The sequence below is a fragment of the Ornithodoros turicata genome, chromosome 6, assembly GCF_037126465.1.
Source record: "Ornithodoros turicata isolate Travis chromosome 6, ASM3712646v1, whole genome shotgun sequence".
NCBI classification, from domain to species: Eukaryota; Metazoa; Arthropoda; class Arachnida; order Ixodida; family Argasidae; genus Ornithodoros; species Ornithodoros turicata.
This window is the reverse complement of record NC_088206.1, coordinates 67,489,639-67,513,312: the sequence shown is the minus strand read 5'-3', so window position 1 is coordinate 67,513,312 and position 23,674 is coordinate 67,489,639. Positions and strand designations below refer to the sequence as shown.

At 44.6% G+C, this 23,674-nt stretch overlaps 1 protein-coding gene across 7 annotated transcripts in view; it reads left to right on the top strand.

Annotated features, from left to right (window-relative positions):
• Nucleotides 1–23,674, top strand: part of LOC135397135 (sodium/calcium exchanger 1-like) — a 191,441-nt gene that overhangs the window by 130,627 nt on the left and 37,140 nt on the right. For all 7 annotated transcript variants that reach the window (XM_064628496.1, XM_064628494.1, XM_064628498.1 and 4 more), the window contains 2 exons: nt 6,421–7,514; nt 8,158–8,938. In XM_064628496.1, the coding sequence (XP_064484566.1) occupies nt 6,542–7,514; nt 8,158–8,938 (1,754 nt within the window). In that variant the 5' untranslated portion in view covers nt 6,421–6,541. The remainder of the gene's footprint in view (nt 1–6,420; nt 7,515–8,157; nt 8,939–23,674) is intronic.

The window sequence follows — 23,674 nt, the reverse complement described above, 5'->3', positions numbered from 1 at the left end:
ACGGGCTTCGTCGTCTTTTCTTTCTTTCTTTGAAGAGGTTGATGTTTCGTTGTTCCTATTCTCTTCGGGCTAATGTGTTTGTGGGAAGATGTTTTTAATGTTTTGGACGTGTTTGTGTAGCGTTAAGTCCGTTTAAAAGAAAATACGAAAGTCGAGCGAACACATCATTTGTTGTGAGGCAGCGAGGCAACTTTTTCAATTGGGTTCCATACTTAAAAAATAATGGCGGTGCGGAGCGATGACCGTGGGTGCCATATTAATCTCTTCCATGCTACAGTTGTAGATAATCTTGCAGTGTCTCTATTTCCAAGCTGTAACGACGAAAGCATAATGGAAACAAGCATGAATTGAAATATGCGCGTGACTAGAATAAACAATTGAATGAACATTAGAAGACGTTAGAATAAACATTTTAAGAAAAAAAAAAGGCGAGATCAAATGCACAAAAATGACTACGATAGCCCGTACAACCTGATCATGGTGAAAACTCTCATATGTACACTGTCTGTTCTCTACACTCTAACCTTGTATTCGCACGAACGACATCCTCACGGAATATTCTAGTGGAAGAAAAGTTCCGTCCCGTGTCATATTGAACATTCACACGGTGCCGGAATATCGGGAGTGGCGTACTGCATACGTAGCAGACGACACCGTCAGCGTTCTTTCGTGTCGTCTGCTACAGAATGTCTTGTGGTTGTGTCGCAGGATATTCCCCACGGTTAGCACTGTACGTGAAGACAGACTTTGAGCGCTGCCCCTCACGTGACAGCAGAAAGCTATGACGTTTTATCGCATATTCCGCTGTACTCTTCTGAGGCATGGCGCTCGTGTGAACACACGGTAGTACCCCCGTCACAGGGCAGTCTTCGATGATGATTGAAACGAATGGCCATTGAACTAGGATGCCTCAATACTAGCTCCCTCTGCATAGGGTGAAAACAACTGTGTCGTCTGCTACGAATATTTGACTCCCCCGCCATATTGACTCCCACGCACAGCCCGCGATGCGTGCACAAAAGTGCATCTATACTTTGAGCTACACACTGCATTTTAGAATTCAGTAAATACGTAGCAAAGGAGGTTTGAAAAAGTGGTTGAAATCGGTACGTAGCACTCATGCGTGGTAAGCGTGGGAGTCAATATGGCGGCTTGGCGGCATTCGCTTCTACAAAGGGCGACTCCACCATACACAGAGGGAGCTAGTATTCTGGCACCCTGCATTGAACATACGCGTACCGCCATCTAGCGTGTAACGTGTGACCCTGTCCGGGAGCATTGGATCCAATGTTTTTTTTATAAGTTTGCACGTTACACGCTAGGTGACGCTACGGGCACGTTCAATAGCCATTCGTTTCAATCATAATTGAAGACTGCCTGTGTGACCGGGGTATAAGAAAAAGAAATGAGTAGTCTTAGTCCTTTTGGGGTCTAGGTACATTGCCACGACTGCTAGTCCTTTTCAGAACTGAATGCACGGAAGTTTATGCGAAGTTTACACTAAGAAAAAAAGGGAAGTACACGGGGAGCAACTAAAACATCTAGTCTCCTAGATTTAGTCCCATGACCCTGAAGCTTACTCCACTTCACTGCAAATAATTCCTAAACTTACGATAGGCCGTTGTGCATTTAGTCCCGGAAGGGACTGAGGGTTGTGACAATGCATCTAGTCCCTAAAAGAACTAAACTTAATCCTTTTTCTTGAAGTGAAATAGTGCAAATTATCCCTATAGGGACTCTTTGTAGTGCCGGGGAAGAAATGTCAGGGTTACGGGTATAAAATGGAGAGTAATTAGAATCTAAGGGACTATAAGTTGTAAGTACTTACCAACTTCCTCGTTTTTCTTTCTTTTTTCTTTTTTTTCGTAGACCGTAGTACTCTTCCTCTAACGACATGTCACTTCTGTACCTTCCTTTCCCCCTTTTGCCCACTATAGACTCTCCATCTCTGCTTACTATTATATGACATCAAGAACGTTTCCTACCAACAAACGAGAACAGACACCTTCGGTGCAGAGAAGGGTCATTATCATGATGGGGGACCCTCTATCTCACTATCTCAGAAGCTGCGATCTTAATACGACGCCGTAAGTCCGTAAGCATCCATTACCGCATCCTCTGACAAATTACGCGCAGTTCCACCTTGTACTTTGACGGAAGAGACGTCATCCCATACCGTGCATGACTTATGAGACCGTAAACACCTTTCCTTTCTTCTTTCGGGATATGCGAAGCATCCTTTTATGTGATACACGAGGCGCAATGTAAAAGCCCCGGAACATATTCTCCTAATGGTCCCTTTTCGAAATGCCCTATTGTGGCAGTCCGAGCTTTTTTGTAATTCGCATCTTCATGTCCTCTTCACCGACGCTTTCCTTTCTTTCTTTCCTTTCTTGCTTTTTTGCTGTCTGCGAATATGAATCAGGGCGTCCTCTTTGATGGCCTGTTTCGGTGCGCGCAGTTTTGGCGCTGCCTTATGGCGGTACCGAGAACAAAATTTCGCCCGTTGCATGTTGATGGCGCTGCGCCGTAAGTGGGAAAAGCTGTAAAGGAAAACGTGGCAACGATAATGACAATAAAAATATAAACGGCAACATGAAAATGGGCTGTGTATTCCTCTGGCTACGTTCCCTCTCTCCCTCTGTCTCTCTCGGAAATGCACACAGATTCACGTTATTCGCTGGCGCTTTTTTACACGCGAAAGAACAAACAGAGGCATCCGGCATTTTTGTTGCAAAGAAAATACTTAAACACATGCTGGATAATAACATGGCGATACAGCGGTAGTTTCCACTGTATGTAGCGTAGCAGTAACTGCAATTTGCAGAGGCCTTTTTTGGTTATGCAGACATTTCTCATACTATGCTCGGTTGCTTCTGAACAGTGCCTTCTAAATAGGTAGTTGGTATTACATGGTGTTGAAGCGCGGCGTTGCAGAGTCTGGTTATGCAGAGCGAACAAACATAAAGGCTGCGTTCCAATACCTCGCGCCCGCGAAGCCGCCTCACTAGGCAGCTGAGTAGACCCCTTTGCTTGTCACTATTGGAACAGGCTTGCCAAGCCGAGGCGCCTGTGGCGCCATCTCGTTGCTCACGCAAGAAATGCGTACGGCGCAAGCGCAGCAGGACTCTAATGCGCTAAGTTTGTAGGACATCGTGCGTAAACTGTCGCCTTCACAACTAAACATGTGTTGCAACTCTCTACGCAGTTTTAAAAAAACATACCACTATGTGCAACTTTACATTTAAAGCCAGCAGAAACAGCGGGCACGCTGGTACCGTCAACGCGCGTCTCCATCCCGGCATTCAGATGGTCAGGCGTATAACTAGACTGCATCGATGCGCACTAGGCGGTAGCCGACTGAATAGCGGACTTGGCGAGATTTGGAACGAGACTTAACATGGCGGCACTTCCGGTTAGACCGCTAGGCAGTCGACTAACCGGGGTATTGGAACGCAGCCAAAGACAAGCACAGAAATGAGACGACACGAACGAAAGAACGTGTCGTCTCGTGACATTTGGTGTCACTGTCCTTGCTTCTCCCGCGTACACCATGCCCGTGCAGTGAAAGCACGCTTCAAAGGAGATGCCACGGACGGACGGACAGACGGAGGGACGGTAGCCTTTTTCTGATTTCTCGTCCAATTTGTAGGGTACATTGCGTGTCAATGATATACTGTTTAATGTCGCAAGACAACTGTGAATAATGAACGACACAGCTGTTGTCGATTGATAGATTAATTGTGCGTGGTAGTATTTCGTCGGCTTGATCACGTGTCGAAGCCCAAGAAAGACTGCCGGATCATAAAATTCAGTAGCGATTTAGCGGTAAATGTGAGTGAAATGCGTTAGGATTAAGCGCCTTTTCCGGTCTATACTTAACTTCCGCGTTTGACCCAACTTCCGGTTGTCCACTTCCGGTCTAAACCCGACTTCCGGTTCGATACCTTCGATTACTATATGTAAGTCCATTTAATTAACCCTTAACTAACCTCAATTACTTTCGATTACCCTGTAATTACCCTTTAATTAACCTTGAATTTCATTTAATTCCCTTTAATTACGTTTACTTCCTTTAATTACTCTTAATTCCCCTTTAATTGACGTATACTACGTTTAATTACCTTCGGTAATCTTTAATTTCATTTAATCCTTCTCTTAATTGCATGTATCTTACAATCATTACCTTTAAACTCAACTTTCTCGCGTTAGTTGCCGTTAATTACCTCTAATTACCTTCAGCTACCCTTACCTCTTACTCTTAATTACCTTCGAATACTTCAATTTCAAAACATTTACCTCCATGTACGTTTACCCTCACACATCCTCTATACATGTCCACTTATACCTCTGCCTCGGTGAGGCTTCACCATCTCATACACATGCTACATACCTGCCAACTCTCCCGATTCATCCGGGAGACTCCCGGATTCGGACCGATTTGTACGATTGTACGGCCGAGAAGCAAATCTCCCGGAAAATGCAGTTTCCCTCTCTATATCTCAAACGCCTGTTTTTTCTCAGGGCACACAGACTAAAACGTCAATTAAATACCGGCCCAGTTGCCATCGGCATCGCTGCCGCTTCCCGGAGCCTTTGTGTTACAGAGTTCAGGGGTTCTGGTCATGGTTCTAGTTCTAGCACTTCTAGTTTCTGGGCATTTCCTCCATATTTTCGGGCGACAAAGGTGCCTTTGCACTAGCTCTTTCGACCTTGCGTACCTCGCAAAGACAACAGAGACATAGTTTTGTGTCCTCACGTTCTTTTGAGAAAGTGTCATAGCCTTGTCACAGCTTGACACCCAGATAGTTTCTTGGAGAGGGCAAAGTCTGTTGCTGCAAAACTTGTGCCCGATGAGCCTGCTGGGGTGAAGTGTGTTCCTGTTACATATGCAAATAAAAGCCACCCAACAACGGTTTTCTCCTACTCCCCCCCCCCCCGCTTTTGAAATCTCCCTAATTTGGATGTTCCCAAGTTAGCAGGTATATACACACACACACACACACACACACACACACACACACACACACACACACACACACACACACACACACACATGCATACACCTTTTTCCATTTTGACACTCCCAATGCTAACGCATTAAGATCGAAATTTCGCTTACAATCCACCCGTTATTTAGACCCGTTACGGTCCGTTAGAAACATCCAGCTCTCCCGCGCACTTTCTCTTCGGGGCGACGCAAGCTTTTTAGCGCACCATTATCACGTCGAAAGAAGCTTATGTCGACGTCGAAACACGTTGGATCAAGCTTATATCGACGTGTCCGTGTTTACGAGCATCTTTATGAAGTGGCATTAATGTACTCGTAACTCCACTTTCGACGTTGGACGCGGAACAGCCGAATGCCATCAGATTACGTACGGCACAAACATGCAGTTCGGCTTTCGCAGTTTTCGGTAATGGGATAGAACCCGCATTATAGGTTCTGTTCCGGCGAATACTCGGGGGGTTAACAAGTTTGACAATAACTGTTGCGGAGATTAATATTCATAGACTAGCGAGTAACAATTAATGAGTGTGGGTAGATACGTTTTTGCACCTTTACCTTCTGCGTAAATACGTTTTAAAAAATTATGAAGGGTGATGAAGTATCACGCTTTCTGCTGGGAAAAGTCATCACTCGCGTCGAATGCCGATGGACTCCTGTCAACCACCTTCTTTCTGTAAGCGCTGAAAGTACTCGAGTGTGGAGCGTTAACGACACATATTTTGACCACAACCAATCTCTGTGAAAAAAAAAAAAAAGAGAACGAAAGAAGAAAAAAAAATAACCTGTTACGTGCGCTGCCTTTATAAAACAAGCAGAAAAGTGACGCGATAAACACACTTGAAAATCGTTCATTTCAGAGTTCAACTAGCGTGTACGAGCAAAAGTGCGGGAACCTTCTCCGCAATACGGCGGTGTATTGCAGGCAAAGCACGCTTTACAGGAACGCTTACGAAGCACGTTTGCTTGTGAGCATCGTACCAATAAATACGCCAGTTCGACGTGATCACATCAGGTGGCTTCAAAGCTCGTCTCTCAACGACGGCGTCTTCTTAGGGGCAGACTGGGAGAAACGTTGCGTTACAGCTGGTGCTATCTTTACAACGGAAGTAAGCGTATCTAGGAATGTTCTTGCTTACATAGCTGCCGAACCGTTAGTTTGAGCGTTCTGCATGAAACCGCAATGCATACATATCGATATAAACTGTACTCGAAATTGTTTTGCTGTTTGTTTTATTCGCCTCCGATTAATGTAATTTATGTATATTATGTGCTCTTAGACTCATAGAAGTATTTTAATTATCATCGACACCTTTAAACGCTGTTCCCTCCAGACAAGTTGCTTAATCCTAGCTGTTTTATGCTCGATTCCCGCATAATTGCGTTCACTCTCTCTCTCTTCTTTCTTACAGGCGAGACAGGGTCATCTAGCCCGACATTCTCCCGCCACCATCACCAGCTCGGAGCCATCCACACCGAATAAACGGATTCATCACCCTTCACACCGGCCGCAGGTGAACGCCGCTCACCACCATGGCGCACTCTACTCTCTCCGCGCGCACTCTTTTCTCCCTCTCCGCATTCTTCCTCCTCCTCCTCTCCCTCCCTCACCAATCGCGAGCCTCCAATGCGTCGAAAGACGAAAACGAATCCTGCAAGGATGGCCTCATCCTGCCAATATGGCTCCCGCAGGACAACATCAGCACGGGCGACATCGTCGCTCGAGGCCTCGTCTACTTCATCTGTCTCGCGTACATGTTCATCGGAATATCCATCATCGCCGACCGTTTCATGGCAGCCATCGAAGTGATCACTTCCAAGGAGAAAGAGGTGATCATCAAAAAGCCGAACGGCGAGACGCAGACCATAAACGTGCGCGTGTGGAACGAGACCGTCTCCAACCTGACCCTCATGGCCCTGGGGTCTTCCGCGCCCGAGATTCTCCTCTCCGTCATTGAAGTGTACGCTCAGAAATTCGAAGCCGGCGACTTGGGTCCCGGCACCATCGTGGGAAGTGCAGCTTTCAATATGTTCGTCATCATCGCTATCTGCGTGTACTCGATACCCAGTCCCGAGGTGAGGAGGATAAAGCATCTCCGCGTGTTCTTCGTCACCATGACCTGGAGCGTCTTCGCCTACATCTGGCTGTACATCATCCTGACGTACTCGTCCTACGGGAGGATCGAGGTCTGGGAGGGCATAGTCACCTTCCTCTTCTTCCCGGCCACGGTTCTGACGGCGTACATCGCGGATAGGAGGTTGCTCATCTACAAGTATCTGTCCAAGAAGTACAGGGTGAACAGGAGAGGAGTCATCGTCGGCGGCGAAGGGGAGGACGTGGAGATGGCGCCGAAGGGATCCATGGTGGACGGAATGCTGGGTGGGATTCAGTTGAAAGGCTTTGAGGAAGAGCAGAGTCCGGAGGCGAAAGCGTTTGAAGAACACAGGAGAGAATACATTCAGATCTTGAGGGAGTTACGGCATAAGCATCCGGACAGCTCTTTGGGTGAGTTAGTAGTAGTTTTTTTTTAACTATTTGCAAATTGATTGTGTGACAACGAAATCAAGGTTGAGGAATCGACGTAGGAGTAGTTGGGGAAAGGAAACATAAAAGGGCGAGCGGTTGTAGAGTGCGACTGACGAACGATAGTTGATCATGTTAGTGAGCTCGTGGACATTCGATGAAGGCACCATTTCCCTTGAGTTTGAGAAACGAAAAAGAAGAAGATACAGAAACAGACATCAGTCTTGAGTCTCTTACGTATAGTGCATGTTTTCTGTATTTTTTTCATTCCTCAAACTCAAGGAAATGTTGTCTTCATCATAAATGCATGGCATTGTACTGATAATGATATACAAGAAATGGTAGATAAATGAGAAATGATTGCTGTGTACTTCTTTCAAAGCAATCAGTACTTCTCTACTCTACTGTTCTGTTCTGTTCTGTTCTATTCTGTTCTGTTCTGTACTGTACTGTACTGTCTTCTCCAGTGTACTGTAACCGTCTAGACAAGCTGTACTTCTGTACGTACCGCGCCAGTCTCAACTATAACTGCATTTTTTTTTGTAAACGTTGGCAATGCAAAAGTAATACATCAAATATCGCTCGAATATCCCTAACTCCGTTTTCGTTTTACTCCGCTCTGCAGAGGAACTGGAAGCCATGGCTCGAGAAGAGATCACCAGCCGCTGTCCCAAGAGCCGAGCCTACTACCGCATCCAAGCCACTCGGAGACTCATGGGAGCCGGAAACCTGATGCGGAAACGCGTTTCCGACGTCAAAGACGACATCAAGGACGACTCCAAAGAAGGCGCCGACAAGCCTCACGACGACGCCATCCGGCTCTTCTTCGATCCGGGCCACTACACCGTCTTCGAGAACGTCGGAGAATTCGCGGTGACCATCGTCCGGGACGGCGACGTCAACGCTACCGTCTGCGTCGACTACGCGACCGAAGACGGAACCGCTAACGCCGAAAGCGACTACATCCCCGTCGAGGGGACGCTAGTCTTCCGGCCGGGCGAGACCCAGAAGCAGGTCTTCATCAAGGTCATCGACGACGACGTGTTCGAAGAGGACGAGCACTTCTACGTGCGGTTGTCGAACCCGCGCCATCTGAACGCCGCCATGAACGGATCGCCCGGGTCGCCGCCGGGTTCCACGGACGGGAAGCCCGCGGTGAAGTTGGATACGCCGTCGGTGTGCACGGTGATGATTCTGGACGACGACCACAGTGGCGTGTTCTCGCTCGCCGAGACTCAGGTGGAGATAAGCGAAGCCGTGGGCGAGTACCGCATCCGAGTGAATCGCTTCAGCGGTGCGCGCGGCCGAGTTTTTCTTCCCTACAAGGCGGTCGAAGGCACGGCCAAGATTGGAAAAGACTTTGAGGAATGCGAAGGCACGGTCATGTTCGAGAACAACGAGACGAGGTGAGAGATTCTCTTTGCTCTTGTCAGCTCTAATTGACGTGATGCACATTTTAAAGTGCAGCCTTTAGTGTCAAAAGTAATGTTTTATTTTTGGGGATGGGGTGCCAAGGGCATCCGCGAATCCAGGAATCCTAGAAGCGAGATTCGGCGAATCGGATCTTACGAATCGACCAACCACGTTTCTTTGTTTCTTTTTTTCAAATTAGCGCCTTTGAAGTCAGTCGAAAGCCTAATTGACCGACGGGCGTTGTCTCGTTTGTTTGTTTGTTTACATTGCTCCGGACTGAAAGAGGAACAGGCAGGAACTGTTACATTCCAAGTTTAAAAGTAACGTGGCTTTGCTTTTGATTGTTGCTTAGTTTTATGGAAATAATTCAGGCTCGAGAATCTACGGATTTCTTGTAGTCGATGAACAACACGTTAAATAACTTACGTTTAAGAAGAACTATATTAGGTCCATGAAGAGACCGAGAGACACGGACAGAGAAGACGACACACGTAGGTTCTATCACACGTAGGTAGTGGATCTATACCAGCTAGCCTGCACCCTTTCCCTTGTTTCTTTAGAACTATATAGGTATATTTTCTCCCGAAACTGAACTATTATTTAATTTGTTTGTTTTTTTCGTTAAACAAATGTATATAGCCTCACGTGCAGCCATGGAGCATTTGCTCATTTTTGTATTTGTAATCTGTACTTACTGGCTTTGCACTGCGGCCTCCAGAGGTATTGCTAACACCCTGGAACATTGATGTCTTGCAGAGACACAGTGTTTGTGCCGACCCAAGAGCGTGTCACATCCCTACGCTGTGCCGATGAGAGCCAAGAAGCTCGAAACGGCCGTCCACAGCTGGGATTGTGGCACGCCTGAACTGTAAACATATACATATATATATATGTATATATTCTGCTTCAAAACGATTTTCAGTAGTTGTTTTTTTTTCTTTTTTCCTGGCTTTTAAAGCTCTTCTTAAAGAAAGGATTCGAAAGATTCGAGATTCGTAAGATTCGTGGATTCGCAGAACCTTCAGATTCGGATACGGAAAACTCTGGATTCGTCCCATCCCTACTTTATTTGCACCCTGAATTTTCATGTAAGACTGTCCTTCCGCTTTGCCGTATTCTTATTTGTTTAGAAATTCGTATTAGTATGTAAAAATTATTATTGATATAGAAATTCTCCTGAAGCCCATATCTACACTCTAAAAAAGACGAGTCTACAATCTACAATTTAAAAAAGACGAGTTAATTGGTTAGCTAGACGTTGGGTTGTAGTTTTTGGAGAAATCTTCCCGGAAACAGCTCCGACCGTTTGACAGGCCGCGCGTGCCTCTCAATACATTGCTTCCCATTTTAGTCCCCGTGCAGAAACGTCTACTCCCCAGCACTGTAAACAGTCCCTAAGCTTCACATTTGGTCTGGTCCTTGTTACCAAAGAAGCAGTATTGAAACTTTATAGAACAAAAATACATTTCATCTAAGCACATTTTTAGTGTTGTAAGCGTCGCTACAAGGCCATACCTAGTGAAGTCATGTCTATAGTGAAGGAGTTTTTCAATCATTATTCAACATCTTCCACCGGTATAGTCAAGCTAAACCTTGAAACGTCCTTTGTTGAACTTGCCCACCTGATACCTATAAGTACGTAGGACTTTAGCTACGGTACACTGAAAGGAAATTCACCCTGCAGTGACAAAAGCGGGGGGGGAAAAGACACATACCTTCTCCTTTCGTGAGCACTGAACCCCATTTCCCAATTTCCTCATCAGCTCAGATGTATCCCTTTTTACACCGTTCACTCCACTGTGACTCTGTAGACGAGTAGCACACAGAGAACAAAAGCCTATTGTGTAAGGTGGCTGGGAAATTGCATTAAGCCTGGTGTGGCTGTTCTGAGTGGTCACAAAATTAATTACGTGACCCAATGTTCCTCTAATCCATTTTGTTCCCCGTCTTCCCGTCTTTGCTTACCTATTACTCTGTGATCCCGTATTGTTCCTTTCCCCCCCCCCCCCCCCCCAACCCCGTGTATTTTGCGTCTTTTTATGTTCCGCTGTTACATGAGCACGGGTTGCCATTGACGATGAATTGAAAGCAGGGGTGTGCAACGGCGACAGGTGTCTCTGTCGACATTGTCACTGTTCCAATTACTGTAGCTAATTATTATTATTATTATTTACGTACTGTATATTTGTATACGATTATAATTACACAATACCATATTCTTACGAAATATAATATTACAACGACTTTTGTCTATATCGAAATAACTGCCTTATCAACGTGCACGGTAGTAGAGACGCATATTTTTTAAATGCTGCATTCAACGCGGCTTCTTTTTTTTTTTTTTCCCCTTCTTTCTCACTTCTTGCTTAGTAATGCGGCATATAACAAATGGATTACGTCCCTTCATCCTTGCCATTTTGTTCTTCCTTTCATTCTTCTATCCTTAAAAACTCACCAACAGCACCACCATAGATACATAGCATGAGACAATAAAACATGTTCACATTCACACATTCCAACACATTCCAACAGCAGCTGAAAATATACTCTTCTCCTCTTCGTCCTGAATCTTTTTATCTGTCTATTGGTGGGCTCATTGATAGTTCTTTTTTTTTTTTTAATCTGTCTAGTCACGCAAAACACGGAAAGCGTGGTGTGACAGGAACGGATTACATCGTCAGCCGAATGATTTTTTTTTTCCCTGCATTTCTTCTTTTTATTATCCCGAGCGAAGAAGTCACTCAAGCACGAGAAGATTGAAGATGTCGAGAGTTTAATAAATTACACCCTCAAGTAGCCCTGCCGCTATTGAATGTCTATGCGCTCGCGCGGAAAGACTATGCTTGCCTGCTCAAATAGGACGCTCTGTCGTCTGCAATGGCTATGTCGTCTGCTTTGATAGCGGAAGTCGTTACTGTGCAATTCAGACGCTGTGTGTACGGTTAATGTCCGCGAAATGGAAACGGATCTGTCGTGAGGCAACGGTTCGAAGGACGAGCGCAAGCCACTGATCTTAATGTGGCTTAGTACGGTATAATGAGGGCTAGCATTGTTTGTCGTCTGCTACGCTTCGTGATTATGGATGGACATCGCGAACCCGGTTCTCGAGTTCGGACGCGTCGCAACGGCATTGAGATGAAATTACCGACGAAAGATCCCCGAAGTTCGGCTTCAATGGAACGCCCAGTTCATCCGCGTCACTAGGCTAGACGACGTTATGTGTCATGTGGCTAGACCACCCTGAATGTGCTGCCATCTACATTGAACCAGCGCCATTATTATGGAGGTTACCATCAGACTCCGTATCAAGAGTGCACAGTGTACAGTATCAAATATGTGCGATGACATGGACGTCAACGTAGGTATAAGCTCGTAAAGCCCAAAAATAAAGTCCTCTTTAAAATTTCACAACAGATAGCGCTCTTTCGGTCAGATCACGTCATACATTATGGTTTAATGGCTTTCCGTGCGCTTTATCGCTTCAGATTTACCAAGACTGTTTATCTACTGAGGGCTTTGTGAAAGAAAAAAAAAAAGAAAAGAAAAGAAAAACGAAGAAGGTGGTGTAGAAGCTTAAGCGCTGTGGAAAATCCTCGACGCACCCTAAGGAACCCGCTTTGGGGATCGCCCTTCGTTTCTTTAAGCCCTTTTAAGAATGCAGGGAGCAGTCGATAATGGCCATCGTACGTGCTGAATAATAATAATGGCAACACAAAGGAAGGCCGCGGAAGAAAAAAAAAAGTGCAAGACCTTCTGTTCCGAAAGGGCAGCTGCTTTTAAAAGCCAGCCAAAACAAGGTTCCCCATTTTAGACCGAGCCGCGAAGGAGAGCATCAAAAATGGGGTGAAAAAAAAAAAAGAAAGAAAAAGTTGCTCCAGTTTTCTCATTCCTCTTTTGAGCATGTTTCACATTGCTCTTAAAAGCGTAAGGAAGTGGCAATTTAACGTGGCTCCTGTTTCATTTATCAATCAATCAATCAATCAGGATCCAGCATGCGCAATATCTTCTCGGTGCTGTGTGTATTATCACCGTGCAATCGAATCTGACAAACCGATCTCCTCCCCTGACGTCTGCACACCCTGCATGACTGTCATTGGCCAATTCTTCTGCTACGTCACGGGTCACCTGAATAGCCCTCCCACCGGGACCGTAGACGTCATGAAGTGACGGCGACTTCCCTCATTCACTTACACATTCATTGAAGGTCTTGAGGGTTTCTATAGGACGTACAGGGTCAGAAACAACTGCCACCGGGCCGCCAACAACTGAATGTTCCCAGCGGTCGTGTATCGTAGTCAACAGTACTTTTTCATTGTGCCTAATTAATTAATTACATAATAACAATTACTTGAGTTTTAAAATCGCTTTAAGGGCCAATGCGTTTAAAAATAAAAGTACGCTCTGCGTGGCCTCTTTGGCACTACCGCTCAGGCAACGTGCGCAAGCGCCTCTAGTAACACGTCAGAGCTCTATGCGGTAATAATAATAATAATAATAATAATAGTAAGGTGATCTGCGTGTAAGGTGAGTCCGCCCACATTTGTGTGACTACATGCTGCACGTACCGCGGGGTCTGTGCGTTCCTTTTTCTTCTTTTTTTCGTTTTTCCCCTTTTTTCCTTTTTTTTCCTTTTTTCCTTTATTTTCCTTTTTTACCCCTTCTTTTTCCTTTTCTTTTCCTTTTTTTCCACCCAATCAGACTTTCTACTAAAACACTGGACTTTCCAGACGAATGTCGGCACAGTTCCCCCTGAAGTCGGCCCAGGACGCATACTAACCCCCCTGTCCCCCACTCCTTCCTGCTATCCTCTCTCCGTCTGTTCACATCTGTACGTCGCTCATAGCCACAGTTGCTTCGCGGCGCTAACACCCAATCAAAAAAAAAAAAAACTAAAACACTGGCAGTGTCAGCCTGATATAGCTCCATCGATTTCCTGACTTCTTACGAGAGCCGATAAGAAGGTCGCGTGCGCCATCTAGGTGCGGAATTAAGTCTCGGGAGCGCGTTTCGTCCGAACGTGCGACGAGTCCCAATTAGGGTGTGTGATTTGCTTTGGGGCCGTTTATTGCGCAGGCGACGTCTTGAAAGTTTATTGCAATACTTTCACGGATTGTAGTAGTACAAAGCTGATCTAATTTATCCGGTGATGGAGAAGCGTACAAAGGTGTTCAATCGGGGTAGTCCGTAATAGTCCATTAGCCAGAAGGGCAGTAACACGCAAGGACACGTACGTAAAAGCAACCAGGCAGCTGAACTGCCTTGTTGTGACTACGCTACTCTACTGTTCCCCTTGACCCCATTTTTATTACTGCAGTTTCACCATCGAAACTGAAACGTATCGTGACTGTGAGTTGCGACATGAATAAATAATAAATAAAAAAATAAAAAAAATAATAAAGGAAATAAAACTGTCTTGAATCGTGGACGTTTCTGATAAACGGAACTGCAGAAGTAGTCGTGATTTCATTGCGAAATGCCCGCCAAGAGTCATTTCCTGAAACTTCCTTTCATTCCACATCGCAATGTCCTTCTTCAAACAAGATGTATAAAAGTGTTACATGAACTACCGATCTCTGTATTTTGCTACGACATTCTTTTCAGCTAGCAAAAACGCAGATTGAGCTAGTAGAACATGTGCCATAGCTCATGATGAATGCTTGTAGCTTATAGGCAATAGTTCATGATGAATGATAACAGTATAAACTGTATATTCATGTACAGAAAACTTGCCCTTGACCTGTTACGAAAAAAACGAACGCGAGTTCGTTTACGGCATGAGTTATGTTCGCACGTTAAACATTACTCAGAGTCAAACAGGAAGAAAGAAAAAAGTACCGTCGAGAAAATGACTTTTTAGTGCGCCAGAAACTAAATTCGTAACGACTAAATGCAGTCGATTAACGACAGTCACTTTCTCATTACATCCAGTAGGTCCCTCTTGCGCTTGTAGTATCCACGTGCATACGCAATGATAACTCCCCCGTGCATTTTATTCCCGAAGGAAATCATTCTTTCAACATCGTCGTCATTCGTCACACTGTGTTGGCCCATTTTCAGCAGAAAATGTTTTTGTTTGATGGTGCGTAGTTCGTTTGGGGTTCATTTACTACGATGAAACACCATCCCGGTATTCGGATGTGCAAAAAGGTAATTGAGTTTTCGCGATAGACGTATTGTTTGAACGCTGCATTTTTGCATTGTCGTTTTTTTTTGTGTTTTTTTTTACGTGTCTCTTACAGCTACTATAATTTACTCTCTGATTGAGAAGGGCTGGGCTGCTTTCCTGCAAATGAACCCTATTTGCCGTGTTATGATAACGTTACTTTTTTTTTTTAGGGAGAGAGTTTATGATATGTACGAGATTTTCTTTCGGGTTGATTAGGGTGCTCTAGAGACTCGTTTTATTTATTTATTTTTTCTCGAGCGGACTTTCGAGAGTGTTCATTGTGTCTCAAAATTGCGTTTGACGGTGATGCGACCAATTTTCAATTATTTATGATCCATTTTATCTGCAAGACGAAACTCCGAGACCTGTTTGTGCAATTTTAATGTGAAGCAAGTACTGTCGATTTTCTATTCTTCATGTGAGAATCCAAAGCCATATCGACTTTGTATTTCAGTACTTGAGTATTCCCTGTGTTCTAGATGTTCCACTATTGCCTTTATTAGTTTCTATTATGTCGTTGGTTGTGTTTCAATTTGGGGGCACCATCGCCTAGGCAACTGGTGTTCATGGGCACCATAAAAATATCAATAAATAAATAAATAAAATAAAGCTACGCAAACAAGCATAAACTACTTCCTCTCGCGAGCACGACTCTGGCTTCGTCTTGGCGCAACCTGACGCGAACCAATGATTGGGATCCCATGTTCCGTCATGTGGATTATCATGTGCCCATTATAACGTATGAACATATTTCGCATTATAACCGTAAAAATCGCACGCCATCAGGCCATATGTATTACGGGATGCTTCCTGACAGGCAGTGGAAAAGGCATGTCCGAATCATCGCTTCATCGCATGGCGAAATGGAGTGTGCTCATAAAGTTCTCAGATTTAATCTGTCGTGAAGTTGTACAAGCAAGTAACTCGTTACTTTAACTAACCTTTTTTTTTTTTGGTAACTTGTAACTTAAGTCGTTACCTTTGCGCCGTGGTAACTTTCAGAGGGACTCGTTTCTTTTTCGGGTAACTTTGCAAAGTAACTTAAGCTAAGTTCTAAGTTACTTTCAATTCGCTTTTCACTCACGTCCACATATTTTCTTGCTTTCTCTCTGGTACTTTCGTGGCATTTAATGCCATAAAACGTGATATTCAATCACGGACAGCATTCTGTTCAGGAAGTAAGAACCGCTGCCATTGAAATGAAGCTGAACCATTGTGCGCCAATACGGAGTACGATGCAAAAGCGTTCGAATTGTTGGACATAAACGAAAACGATCTAAACATGTTGCACCCCTCCGCAGGCAACTCAAGCTCGAACTCAACTGCTCAGCGGGCTGCACCTGTGTAGTGCTATTTTGCGTCCAAAGTAATTTGAAAGTAGCTCGTTGTTTTTTTAAGTAACTCGTAACTGCTACCCAGGCAGCACAATGTACTGAAAGTCGAGTGCAATAGGGGTGGGCGGGTAGGTGGAAGGAATTGAACGCACTCGTGAAGCTAAAGAACATCGATAAGACACATACCGTCCACCCCTATTGCACTCGACTTTCAGTACATTGTGCTGCCTGGGGAGTTACATTTCAGGCAGAAGACCTTCGTTATTAACTTAGTTACATTTTTTCACACAGTAACTTATCTTGTAACGAGATCTTTTTGACGGGTAACTTCTCGATCTATGGCGATAAGCCTATTGTTAGCATTATCCGATGTTTCTTCTAGGGGGAATATCCAACTCAAGCTCATAATAAGGTTGCACCTATTGAACGCTCCGCTGCTGGGCTTCAGAGCGCTGTATCTAACGTGACCTTCGTAATGACACTCCAAGCCTGCAGGAATTATTATGAAAAAGTAATGGGCATCGCGAAAGGATCGCGTTCGGTGAAACGCGAAGCGCAGATAGGGTTGTGCATGAATAATTTGACGTTCGGCTTGCTCGCATAGCTTGGGTGCTCGGCAGCAAAAGCACGCTTTTCAGGAGCATGCAAAGGGTGGCTTAATTATGCTCATAAAACGGGGCTTGCGTAGTGAGCTTCACAAGTGCTAATTATCGAAATTAATAACACTATAATGTTAGTACACTCCTCAATTAATGTTAATGCTGTCCTCGATTGCAATACTTTTGATTTATTTTAGTTAAGCAGGGTGATGCGCTCTGTTTTACCAAAACATGTGCAAGTCGCCTTGAGTTGAACCAGACCTCTTTGGAAAAGCTTTTTCAGTATTTCTGGTACTGGTATTTATTATAATGACGTCTTTTGACGACAGGTATAGCTATAGCTCAACCACTAGCACTCTCATTGTGCTATCACTTGTAGTTTAATGGCTCCAACGAACGCGGTGGCTCCGAAACCAACTCACTCACGACCGGAATTAACAGCATTCTGAACCACTTAACATTCAATGAACAGTGCGAATTCTATAGACTTTCAGAGCAACATCAATTCACGATAGAAGCTAAAATCCGAATCTTGACCCCATTTTGATAACTGCAGTTTCACCGTCGAAACTGAAACGACGAGTGACTGAGTTACGACATGCACAAAAATAATAAAAAAGGAAAATAAAAAATAGGATATAAAAATAAATAAATAAAATGAATCGGTCTCGAAGCATAGACGTTCCTGGTAAACGGAACTGCAGAAGCAGTTGTAATTTCATTGCGAGATGCACGCCAAGAGTCATTTCCTGAAACTTTTTAACTTTCCTTTTACATCGCAGCGAAAGAAGCGTTTCTCTCTCTCTCTCTTCGTTTTTTTATTAGTCATAAAAAAGTGGACTTAATAGGGATGTGTCTCCCAGTTGACTCGGTAGAAATGCGCATACATCATGGCCGCCATCATTTAGGACTCCGGAAATGGTAGTTCGCGCACGAGTGTTCCTTTGGGGTACTTCACTCATTTTTTAGCCATTTACTGTGACCGGGTGTGTGATGCAAAGCGGGAAATGAGCGCAATGATGCTCTGCCGTGCGCTTGATTTCGGTATTCTTTATTGTGCGCTCGATTCGAAATTCTGCAACGTGGAACAGCGAAACTGGGTCGCGAAGCGCTAATGGTGGATGCGTGTTTTGGGAGGTTTGTAGCGGGCAGTGTTTAGCGCGCGATGCGATGGTGTTGTACAAGGCGTGCGATTCGTCGTTTCACGATAAATTACAGAGTCGATACTTCCGAGTACCTTATAGACCTGGGGGGGCTATGTTCGTTCAGCGTCGAGATACTTGATGCGCCGAGAAATGTAATCGGAAAGGGCCTATTGAACAGCAGTAAGCACGGCGCTTTCTGTTTCCTCGATAAGCGTGTTCCGATTGACGAATTCAAACAACTTTAGGAAAAGAGATGCTGACGCCAGGAATGTTTGAATTCGTTAATTTCTGGGCGTTTGAGGCTTACTTGTGTGTGTCGTCCCTAATTGTGGTCTGCTTCCGCCAATTCTCCTTTACGTGGTTCCGATTACTTTTCTCGTCGCATGTTATGATTTTATGAAAGCCTCGGAAGAGTACATCGCAGTTATGAAATATTTCTTTTGGAATCCCCTTTTTCTTTGAGTAATCGAATTTCAAAGATTGCATTCGAACGCACGGCTGAGTACTCCATAAGCAACAACACTGGGTCGGCTCGTATCACGAGCCGACCCAATATCCGAATGTATCTTGACACTGAACGAACATTGCCTCCCTGTTTCTGTGGGCCAGGTGGCGCGAGCGAGCGGCAACGTCAGCGCCCCCAAAATATGCAACGCGCGGTAGTTTAGCAGACAACGCGGCACTTTCAAATACATGGTCTCTATTTGTTCGCACTTGGCAAGATTCTCCGCCTTTTCCTAGAGGATCTGTAGCTCTCCTTGGCGCTGTATCGCTTGAAACACCACGCAGAACCCGCCGATGACACTCCCTACTGTTTGGATCCGTTGCCGCTTGGGTAGAAAAATGGCGCTGTGCAAACTTCGCTGCAACAACCCTGTCCGCTTACAATATCGCGATACTGTTTCTGCGGTGCGAGGCAGTGAGAATTACCTGGATTGGATTGCCTGCGATTACCTGGCTTAAGAACAATGACGGCAATTACGTAGAATGTAGTCACGGGTAAGTTAGTGAAGAAAAAGTAACTAACATTCGGTTACAGTTAGCCAGTAAAAAAGTAGTAACGCAGTTAAAGGTGATGCTCTTTTTGAAATTAACTATAGTTACAGCTACAGTTACCGCGTTAAAGTAAGTAACTTGGTTACTTTACAGTTACCTTCTAAAAAAGGGGGAATAAATGTAACTTTTAAAACTTCGTCGTAGCACTTGTAGTGTCTTAGCATAGTCGTTATAAACAGACGATTTCCAGTGGGCCTTACTAACACGGTGGGAGTTAGTCTAGGCCGTCCTGGCCCCGTGCGAGATGACAAAATTCCTCGAATTCATGGTTGCAAAAAAAAAAGAAAAAAAAAAAGAAAAAGACGGCGGTGTACTTGAAACCTCAACAGAACGACGCTAAGAAACTAACGGGCGGAAAATATTGTCACACCTGGGTAACTTAATTACAGTTACATTTTGCAGTTAGTTTAACCAAAAGCGGTTACTAGATACAGTTAGAAGTTACTTTTGTAAAAAGTAACTAGTCACTGCAAAAGTAACTAATTACAGCTGGAAGTTACCGTCTTACGAAGTGCCCAGAAGGTACCGACGTGACAAATACGGTACCCAAACGTAACAGCAGGCCCCTTGTCATATTCATTTATTTAGCTTCCTTTTAGCTCGCACCTACCGCGCAATGTGTTAAACGACAATTTTTTGTATAACACCCACACTCTACGCTTTTTATAGCCCATTTGTAACGCATACCATACAACTTTGTTTACAACACACAACATATATAGGGCCTGACTTTTTAGGGTTAAACCCGTATCCGCCCGATATTTACCCCCCGAACGAAATCTCTAAAATTCGGGTTTAACCCGAATCTACCCGAAAACATCCGGGTCTCGTGGCACACTCATAAGCGTCCATTAAAATAAAGTTTGATAACATTGCTAAACATTAGTTCCATGTTAAGACAAATTTTTAATAAACAAAAAGAAATCACCCGAATACACCCGAATTCCTGACGACAGAATATGCTGTAACGGGATTTAACCCGAATACACCCGAATTTTCAAATAAAAAATATCACCCGATATTTACCCCCCGAATTTGGCCAAAAATAAAACCCGAAAAAGTCAGGCCCTAAACATATACAGTGAACCCTCGTTATTATGACCGTGGTCGTTCCCGAAAATTTTGGTCATAATGCGGAATTTTCATATTAACTGGGGGGATTTGCAGAGGTTTCACTAAATTGTTCCCCAGGAGTATGGTTGTAAAGCGCGTATGCCAGATTATCGGGGGCCATATTAACGATGGTTCACTGTAGCCCTTTTTATAACACATTTTATCGGCTGTCTCCCAAGTAAAAAAATAAAAAAAATAAGGTACCTCGTCTCGCGCCATTAACAATCACTCAAAGTGTATAACCACGCAACTACACTTTTTTTTCTTTTTTCTCTTTTTTTCTTTTTTTTCTTTTTTTTCTTTTTCTTTCTTTTTTTTTCTTTTTTTCCAATAAACAACTGTCACAATAGAAGGCGATGAGCGTAATTAAGCGCGACGCGCGAATCGAACCGTTTCTTTCCGAGTTTGGCGGCGCAACCAACGAGAACATAGAGTAAAGGCAGGTCCGCGGGTGAACGCTCGACTTGCAACGCGGCAGCCGTCCGTGAGAAAGTTCTTTGGGGAGGATTCTATTCGAACGATATGGTTCCTTGAATGACCGCTCTTCAACGCTGTCGTCTCTTTTCTCCACTTTGAAGACGGTAAGGGGGGGAAGAGGTAATGGAATTTAGGGTTTATATACGCGCGAATGGTCCCTTCGCCGTACTGGTGGCGTAAGGAACGTTGGGGAAAATGGTTAGTTTAGCATGTAGGTCAAGAAGGAGCCGAATCAGTGTGCGTGTATGGCATGAGAAGAAGGTTCCATTCGATAGCTGCATGTGTGCTAGATGCAGGGTTGGTTACCGAAAATATTATTGTTTCCGGTTCCGGGAACTGAGAAAAAAAAAACGGCTTTTCGTTTTCGTTTCTGTTTCTGGACGATTTTCGGTAGCGGTTTCTGTTTCGGTTTCCTTTTAAAAATTTTGTTTCCGTTTCATTTCGGGACTGGTTTCTGTAAGCGCATTCTTTTCACTTGCACTGGACTGCACTACCTTGGATTCCACGCAAGACGGGTTTTCGGGAGCTGCACTTTCCAGCTGAAAGTAACTTTATTAGTAATGTCTTTCTTTTCAACAGGAAAGTGCAGCACGCAAATAACCCAGTTCAGATCTGGTGCAGGAGGTGCAAGCGAAAAGAATGCACCTTGTTTCTCATCCGGAACTCCTACTGTCTGGTTTTGGCTTTTTCGTGTTTCATGTCAGATATTCTAGTTACATTTATAGATGCAAAAGGACAGCCACACCAAATACAAACACTAAAGACTTTAATGCAAAGTTCGTCACGAATCTTGTGCACCGCAAGTAGATGCCTCTCTCTAGGTTGCGGAAATACATGCCTTTAACTTTCAAAAGTATCCGCTCGTGCGCAAAAATAACGTGTCATCGAAAAGTTTCGCGTCCATCTTGCTGCGCAGTGGGGCTCAACACGAAAGAAAGTCCCGAAAATAAACGAATGAATGAATGATGACGGGAAGAATAGTGCGGATATATACACAATTTTCGTATTAACGCGAAAACACTGAGGGGAAGGTCCTGCGAATTTGGTTTCCGTTAACGTCACCACTTTTGAATTTCGTTTCCGTTTCGGTTTCTGGTAGTGGAAACCGTTTTCATTTTCGTTTCCTGTTGAATTTCGGTAATTACCTTTTCTCGTTTCCGTTTCCGGTATAGCCAACCCTGGCTAGATGTCGTTGAACTGGGTAACCCGCGAAAAGTTTTTTTTTTTCTTTTGCTTTGTTTTGAGCGGTTATTCTTGCCAGCGGCATGGCTGAGCTGGGTAAGGCTCGTTGGTAGTAGCCTAGGTCACGTGAGAAGACTGGGAGGTGACACGGGATTGAATCCTGTCACCGGCTGTGCTGACTGAGGTTTTCCCCGGGTTTTCCGAAGACTTTCCAGTTCGAATGTCGGCACAGCTCCCCCTGAAGTCGGCCCAGGACGCATACTACCCACCATGTCCACCGCTCCTTCCTGCTGTCCTCTCTCCACCTGTGTACATTGGTACGCCGCTCATAACACACAGTTGCTTCGCGGTGCTAACGCGGAATAAAAAAAAAGGAGTGGTTAATCTTTTAAGGGGTTGATGTTGTCACCGTGGAATGGTGGCAGGTGGTTTCAGCGTGGGTTCAAATGGTTTCAGCCTGGTAGGGGGAGCCCCATTCGCATGTTTTTTTTTTTTGTTTGTTTGTTTTTAACTGGAATATGTTAGCTTTTTGACTTTAAAAGCATACAGACGCGCTCCAAGTACGTGGTCTCCGACGAGTGTTTTCGCATCACGATCAGTGTTGCGGGGCCAAGTCCCCGTTGTGGGGCGAAGAGAAATTTATTCCGACGGCAGAGAGTGATAGTGGCGCTATACTAAATGGATCAGTTGCGGAACAAGTCCCTTCGCAACTTAGCTCCAAATTGAAAACTTTGCTAACAACCCTGGCATCGATCGTGACAGAACGGATCTCCTACATAACACAAGGTCCCTCGGAGGACTAAAAGAAGCGAAAAAAAGAAAGAAAAAGAAAATGAGAAACAGCGCAACAAACGGACTCTATATAGGAAACCCGTGGGAGTTGACCATCCAATACTCGTGGCTTTTACCTCTCTTTCCTTCTTTCATCCCTCTTTCTTTTACTGTCGTCCTGGTCGTCTTACCCGTTCCCACTTTGGCTGCTCTTTTGAACGTTTTCGGAAATCAAGTGTTGGCAGGGAGTAGATCCGGTGTCCCCGCTGGGTCTGGAGGGCATGAATGGGGAAAAGTGCATCGCGCCAAAATAAACAAATCGTCTTTTGTCCTTACTTGGCGCGTTCCGTGCGAAGATATTGAGTCTGGATAGATAATCTGCCGTCTCGGGTTTCTGGCGGAAAGCAGATGGTATTGACGCGCGTGTGTGTGTGTTCCCTAGTTTAAGTGTGGCGTTCGAGGTCGATGTTTAGTTTGTTTTTTGTATGTCGTCATCGGACCGTGATGTGTTTACAGGCGAGTTTCCGGAAGTTTCGCTATTTCGAAGTTTCGATATTTCGAAGTTTCGATATTACGAAGTTTCGCTATTACGAATCTGGCTGTTGGAGGAAGCAGGCAACGAAACAGAAAGAGCGCGAGAAAGACAAATAAAAGAGCTTCACTAAAAACAGAGAAGGGCTCACTTTGAAGTTTCGTTTTTCCATTTGACTTTCCATTTCAGAAAGGGAGGGACCAGAGACAAAAAGTGAAACTATTTCACTTGACAGCGCTCTGACCCCTGTTATATCAGATAGACAGCTGATAACAAAAAGGTATCGCCACTTTCACCAAACGAGGATGGGCGCACACACACACACACAAACACAGCCAAACACAAACAAACAAA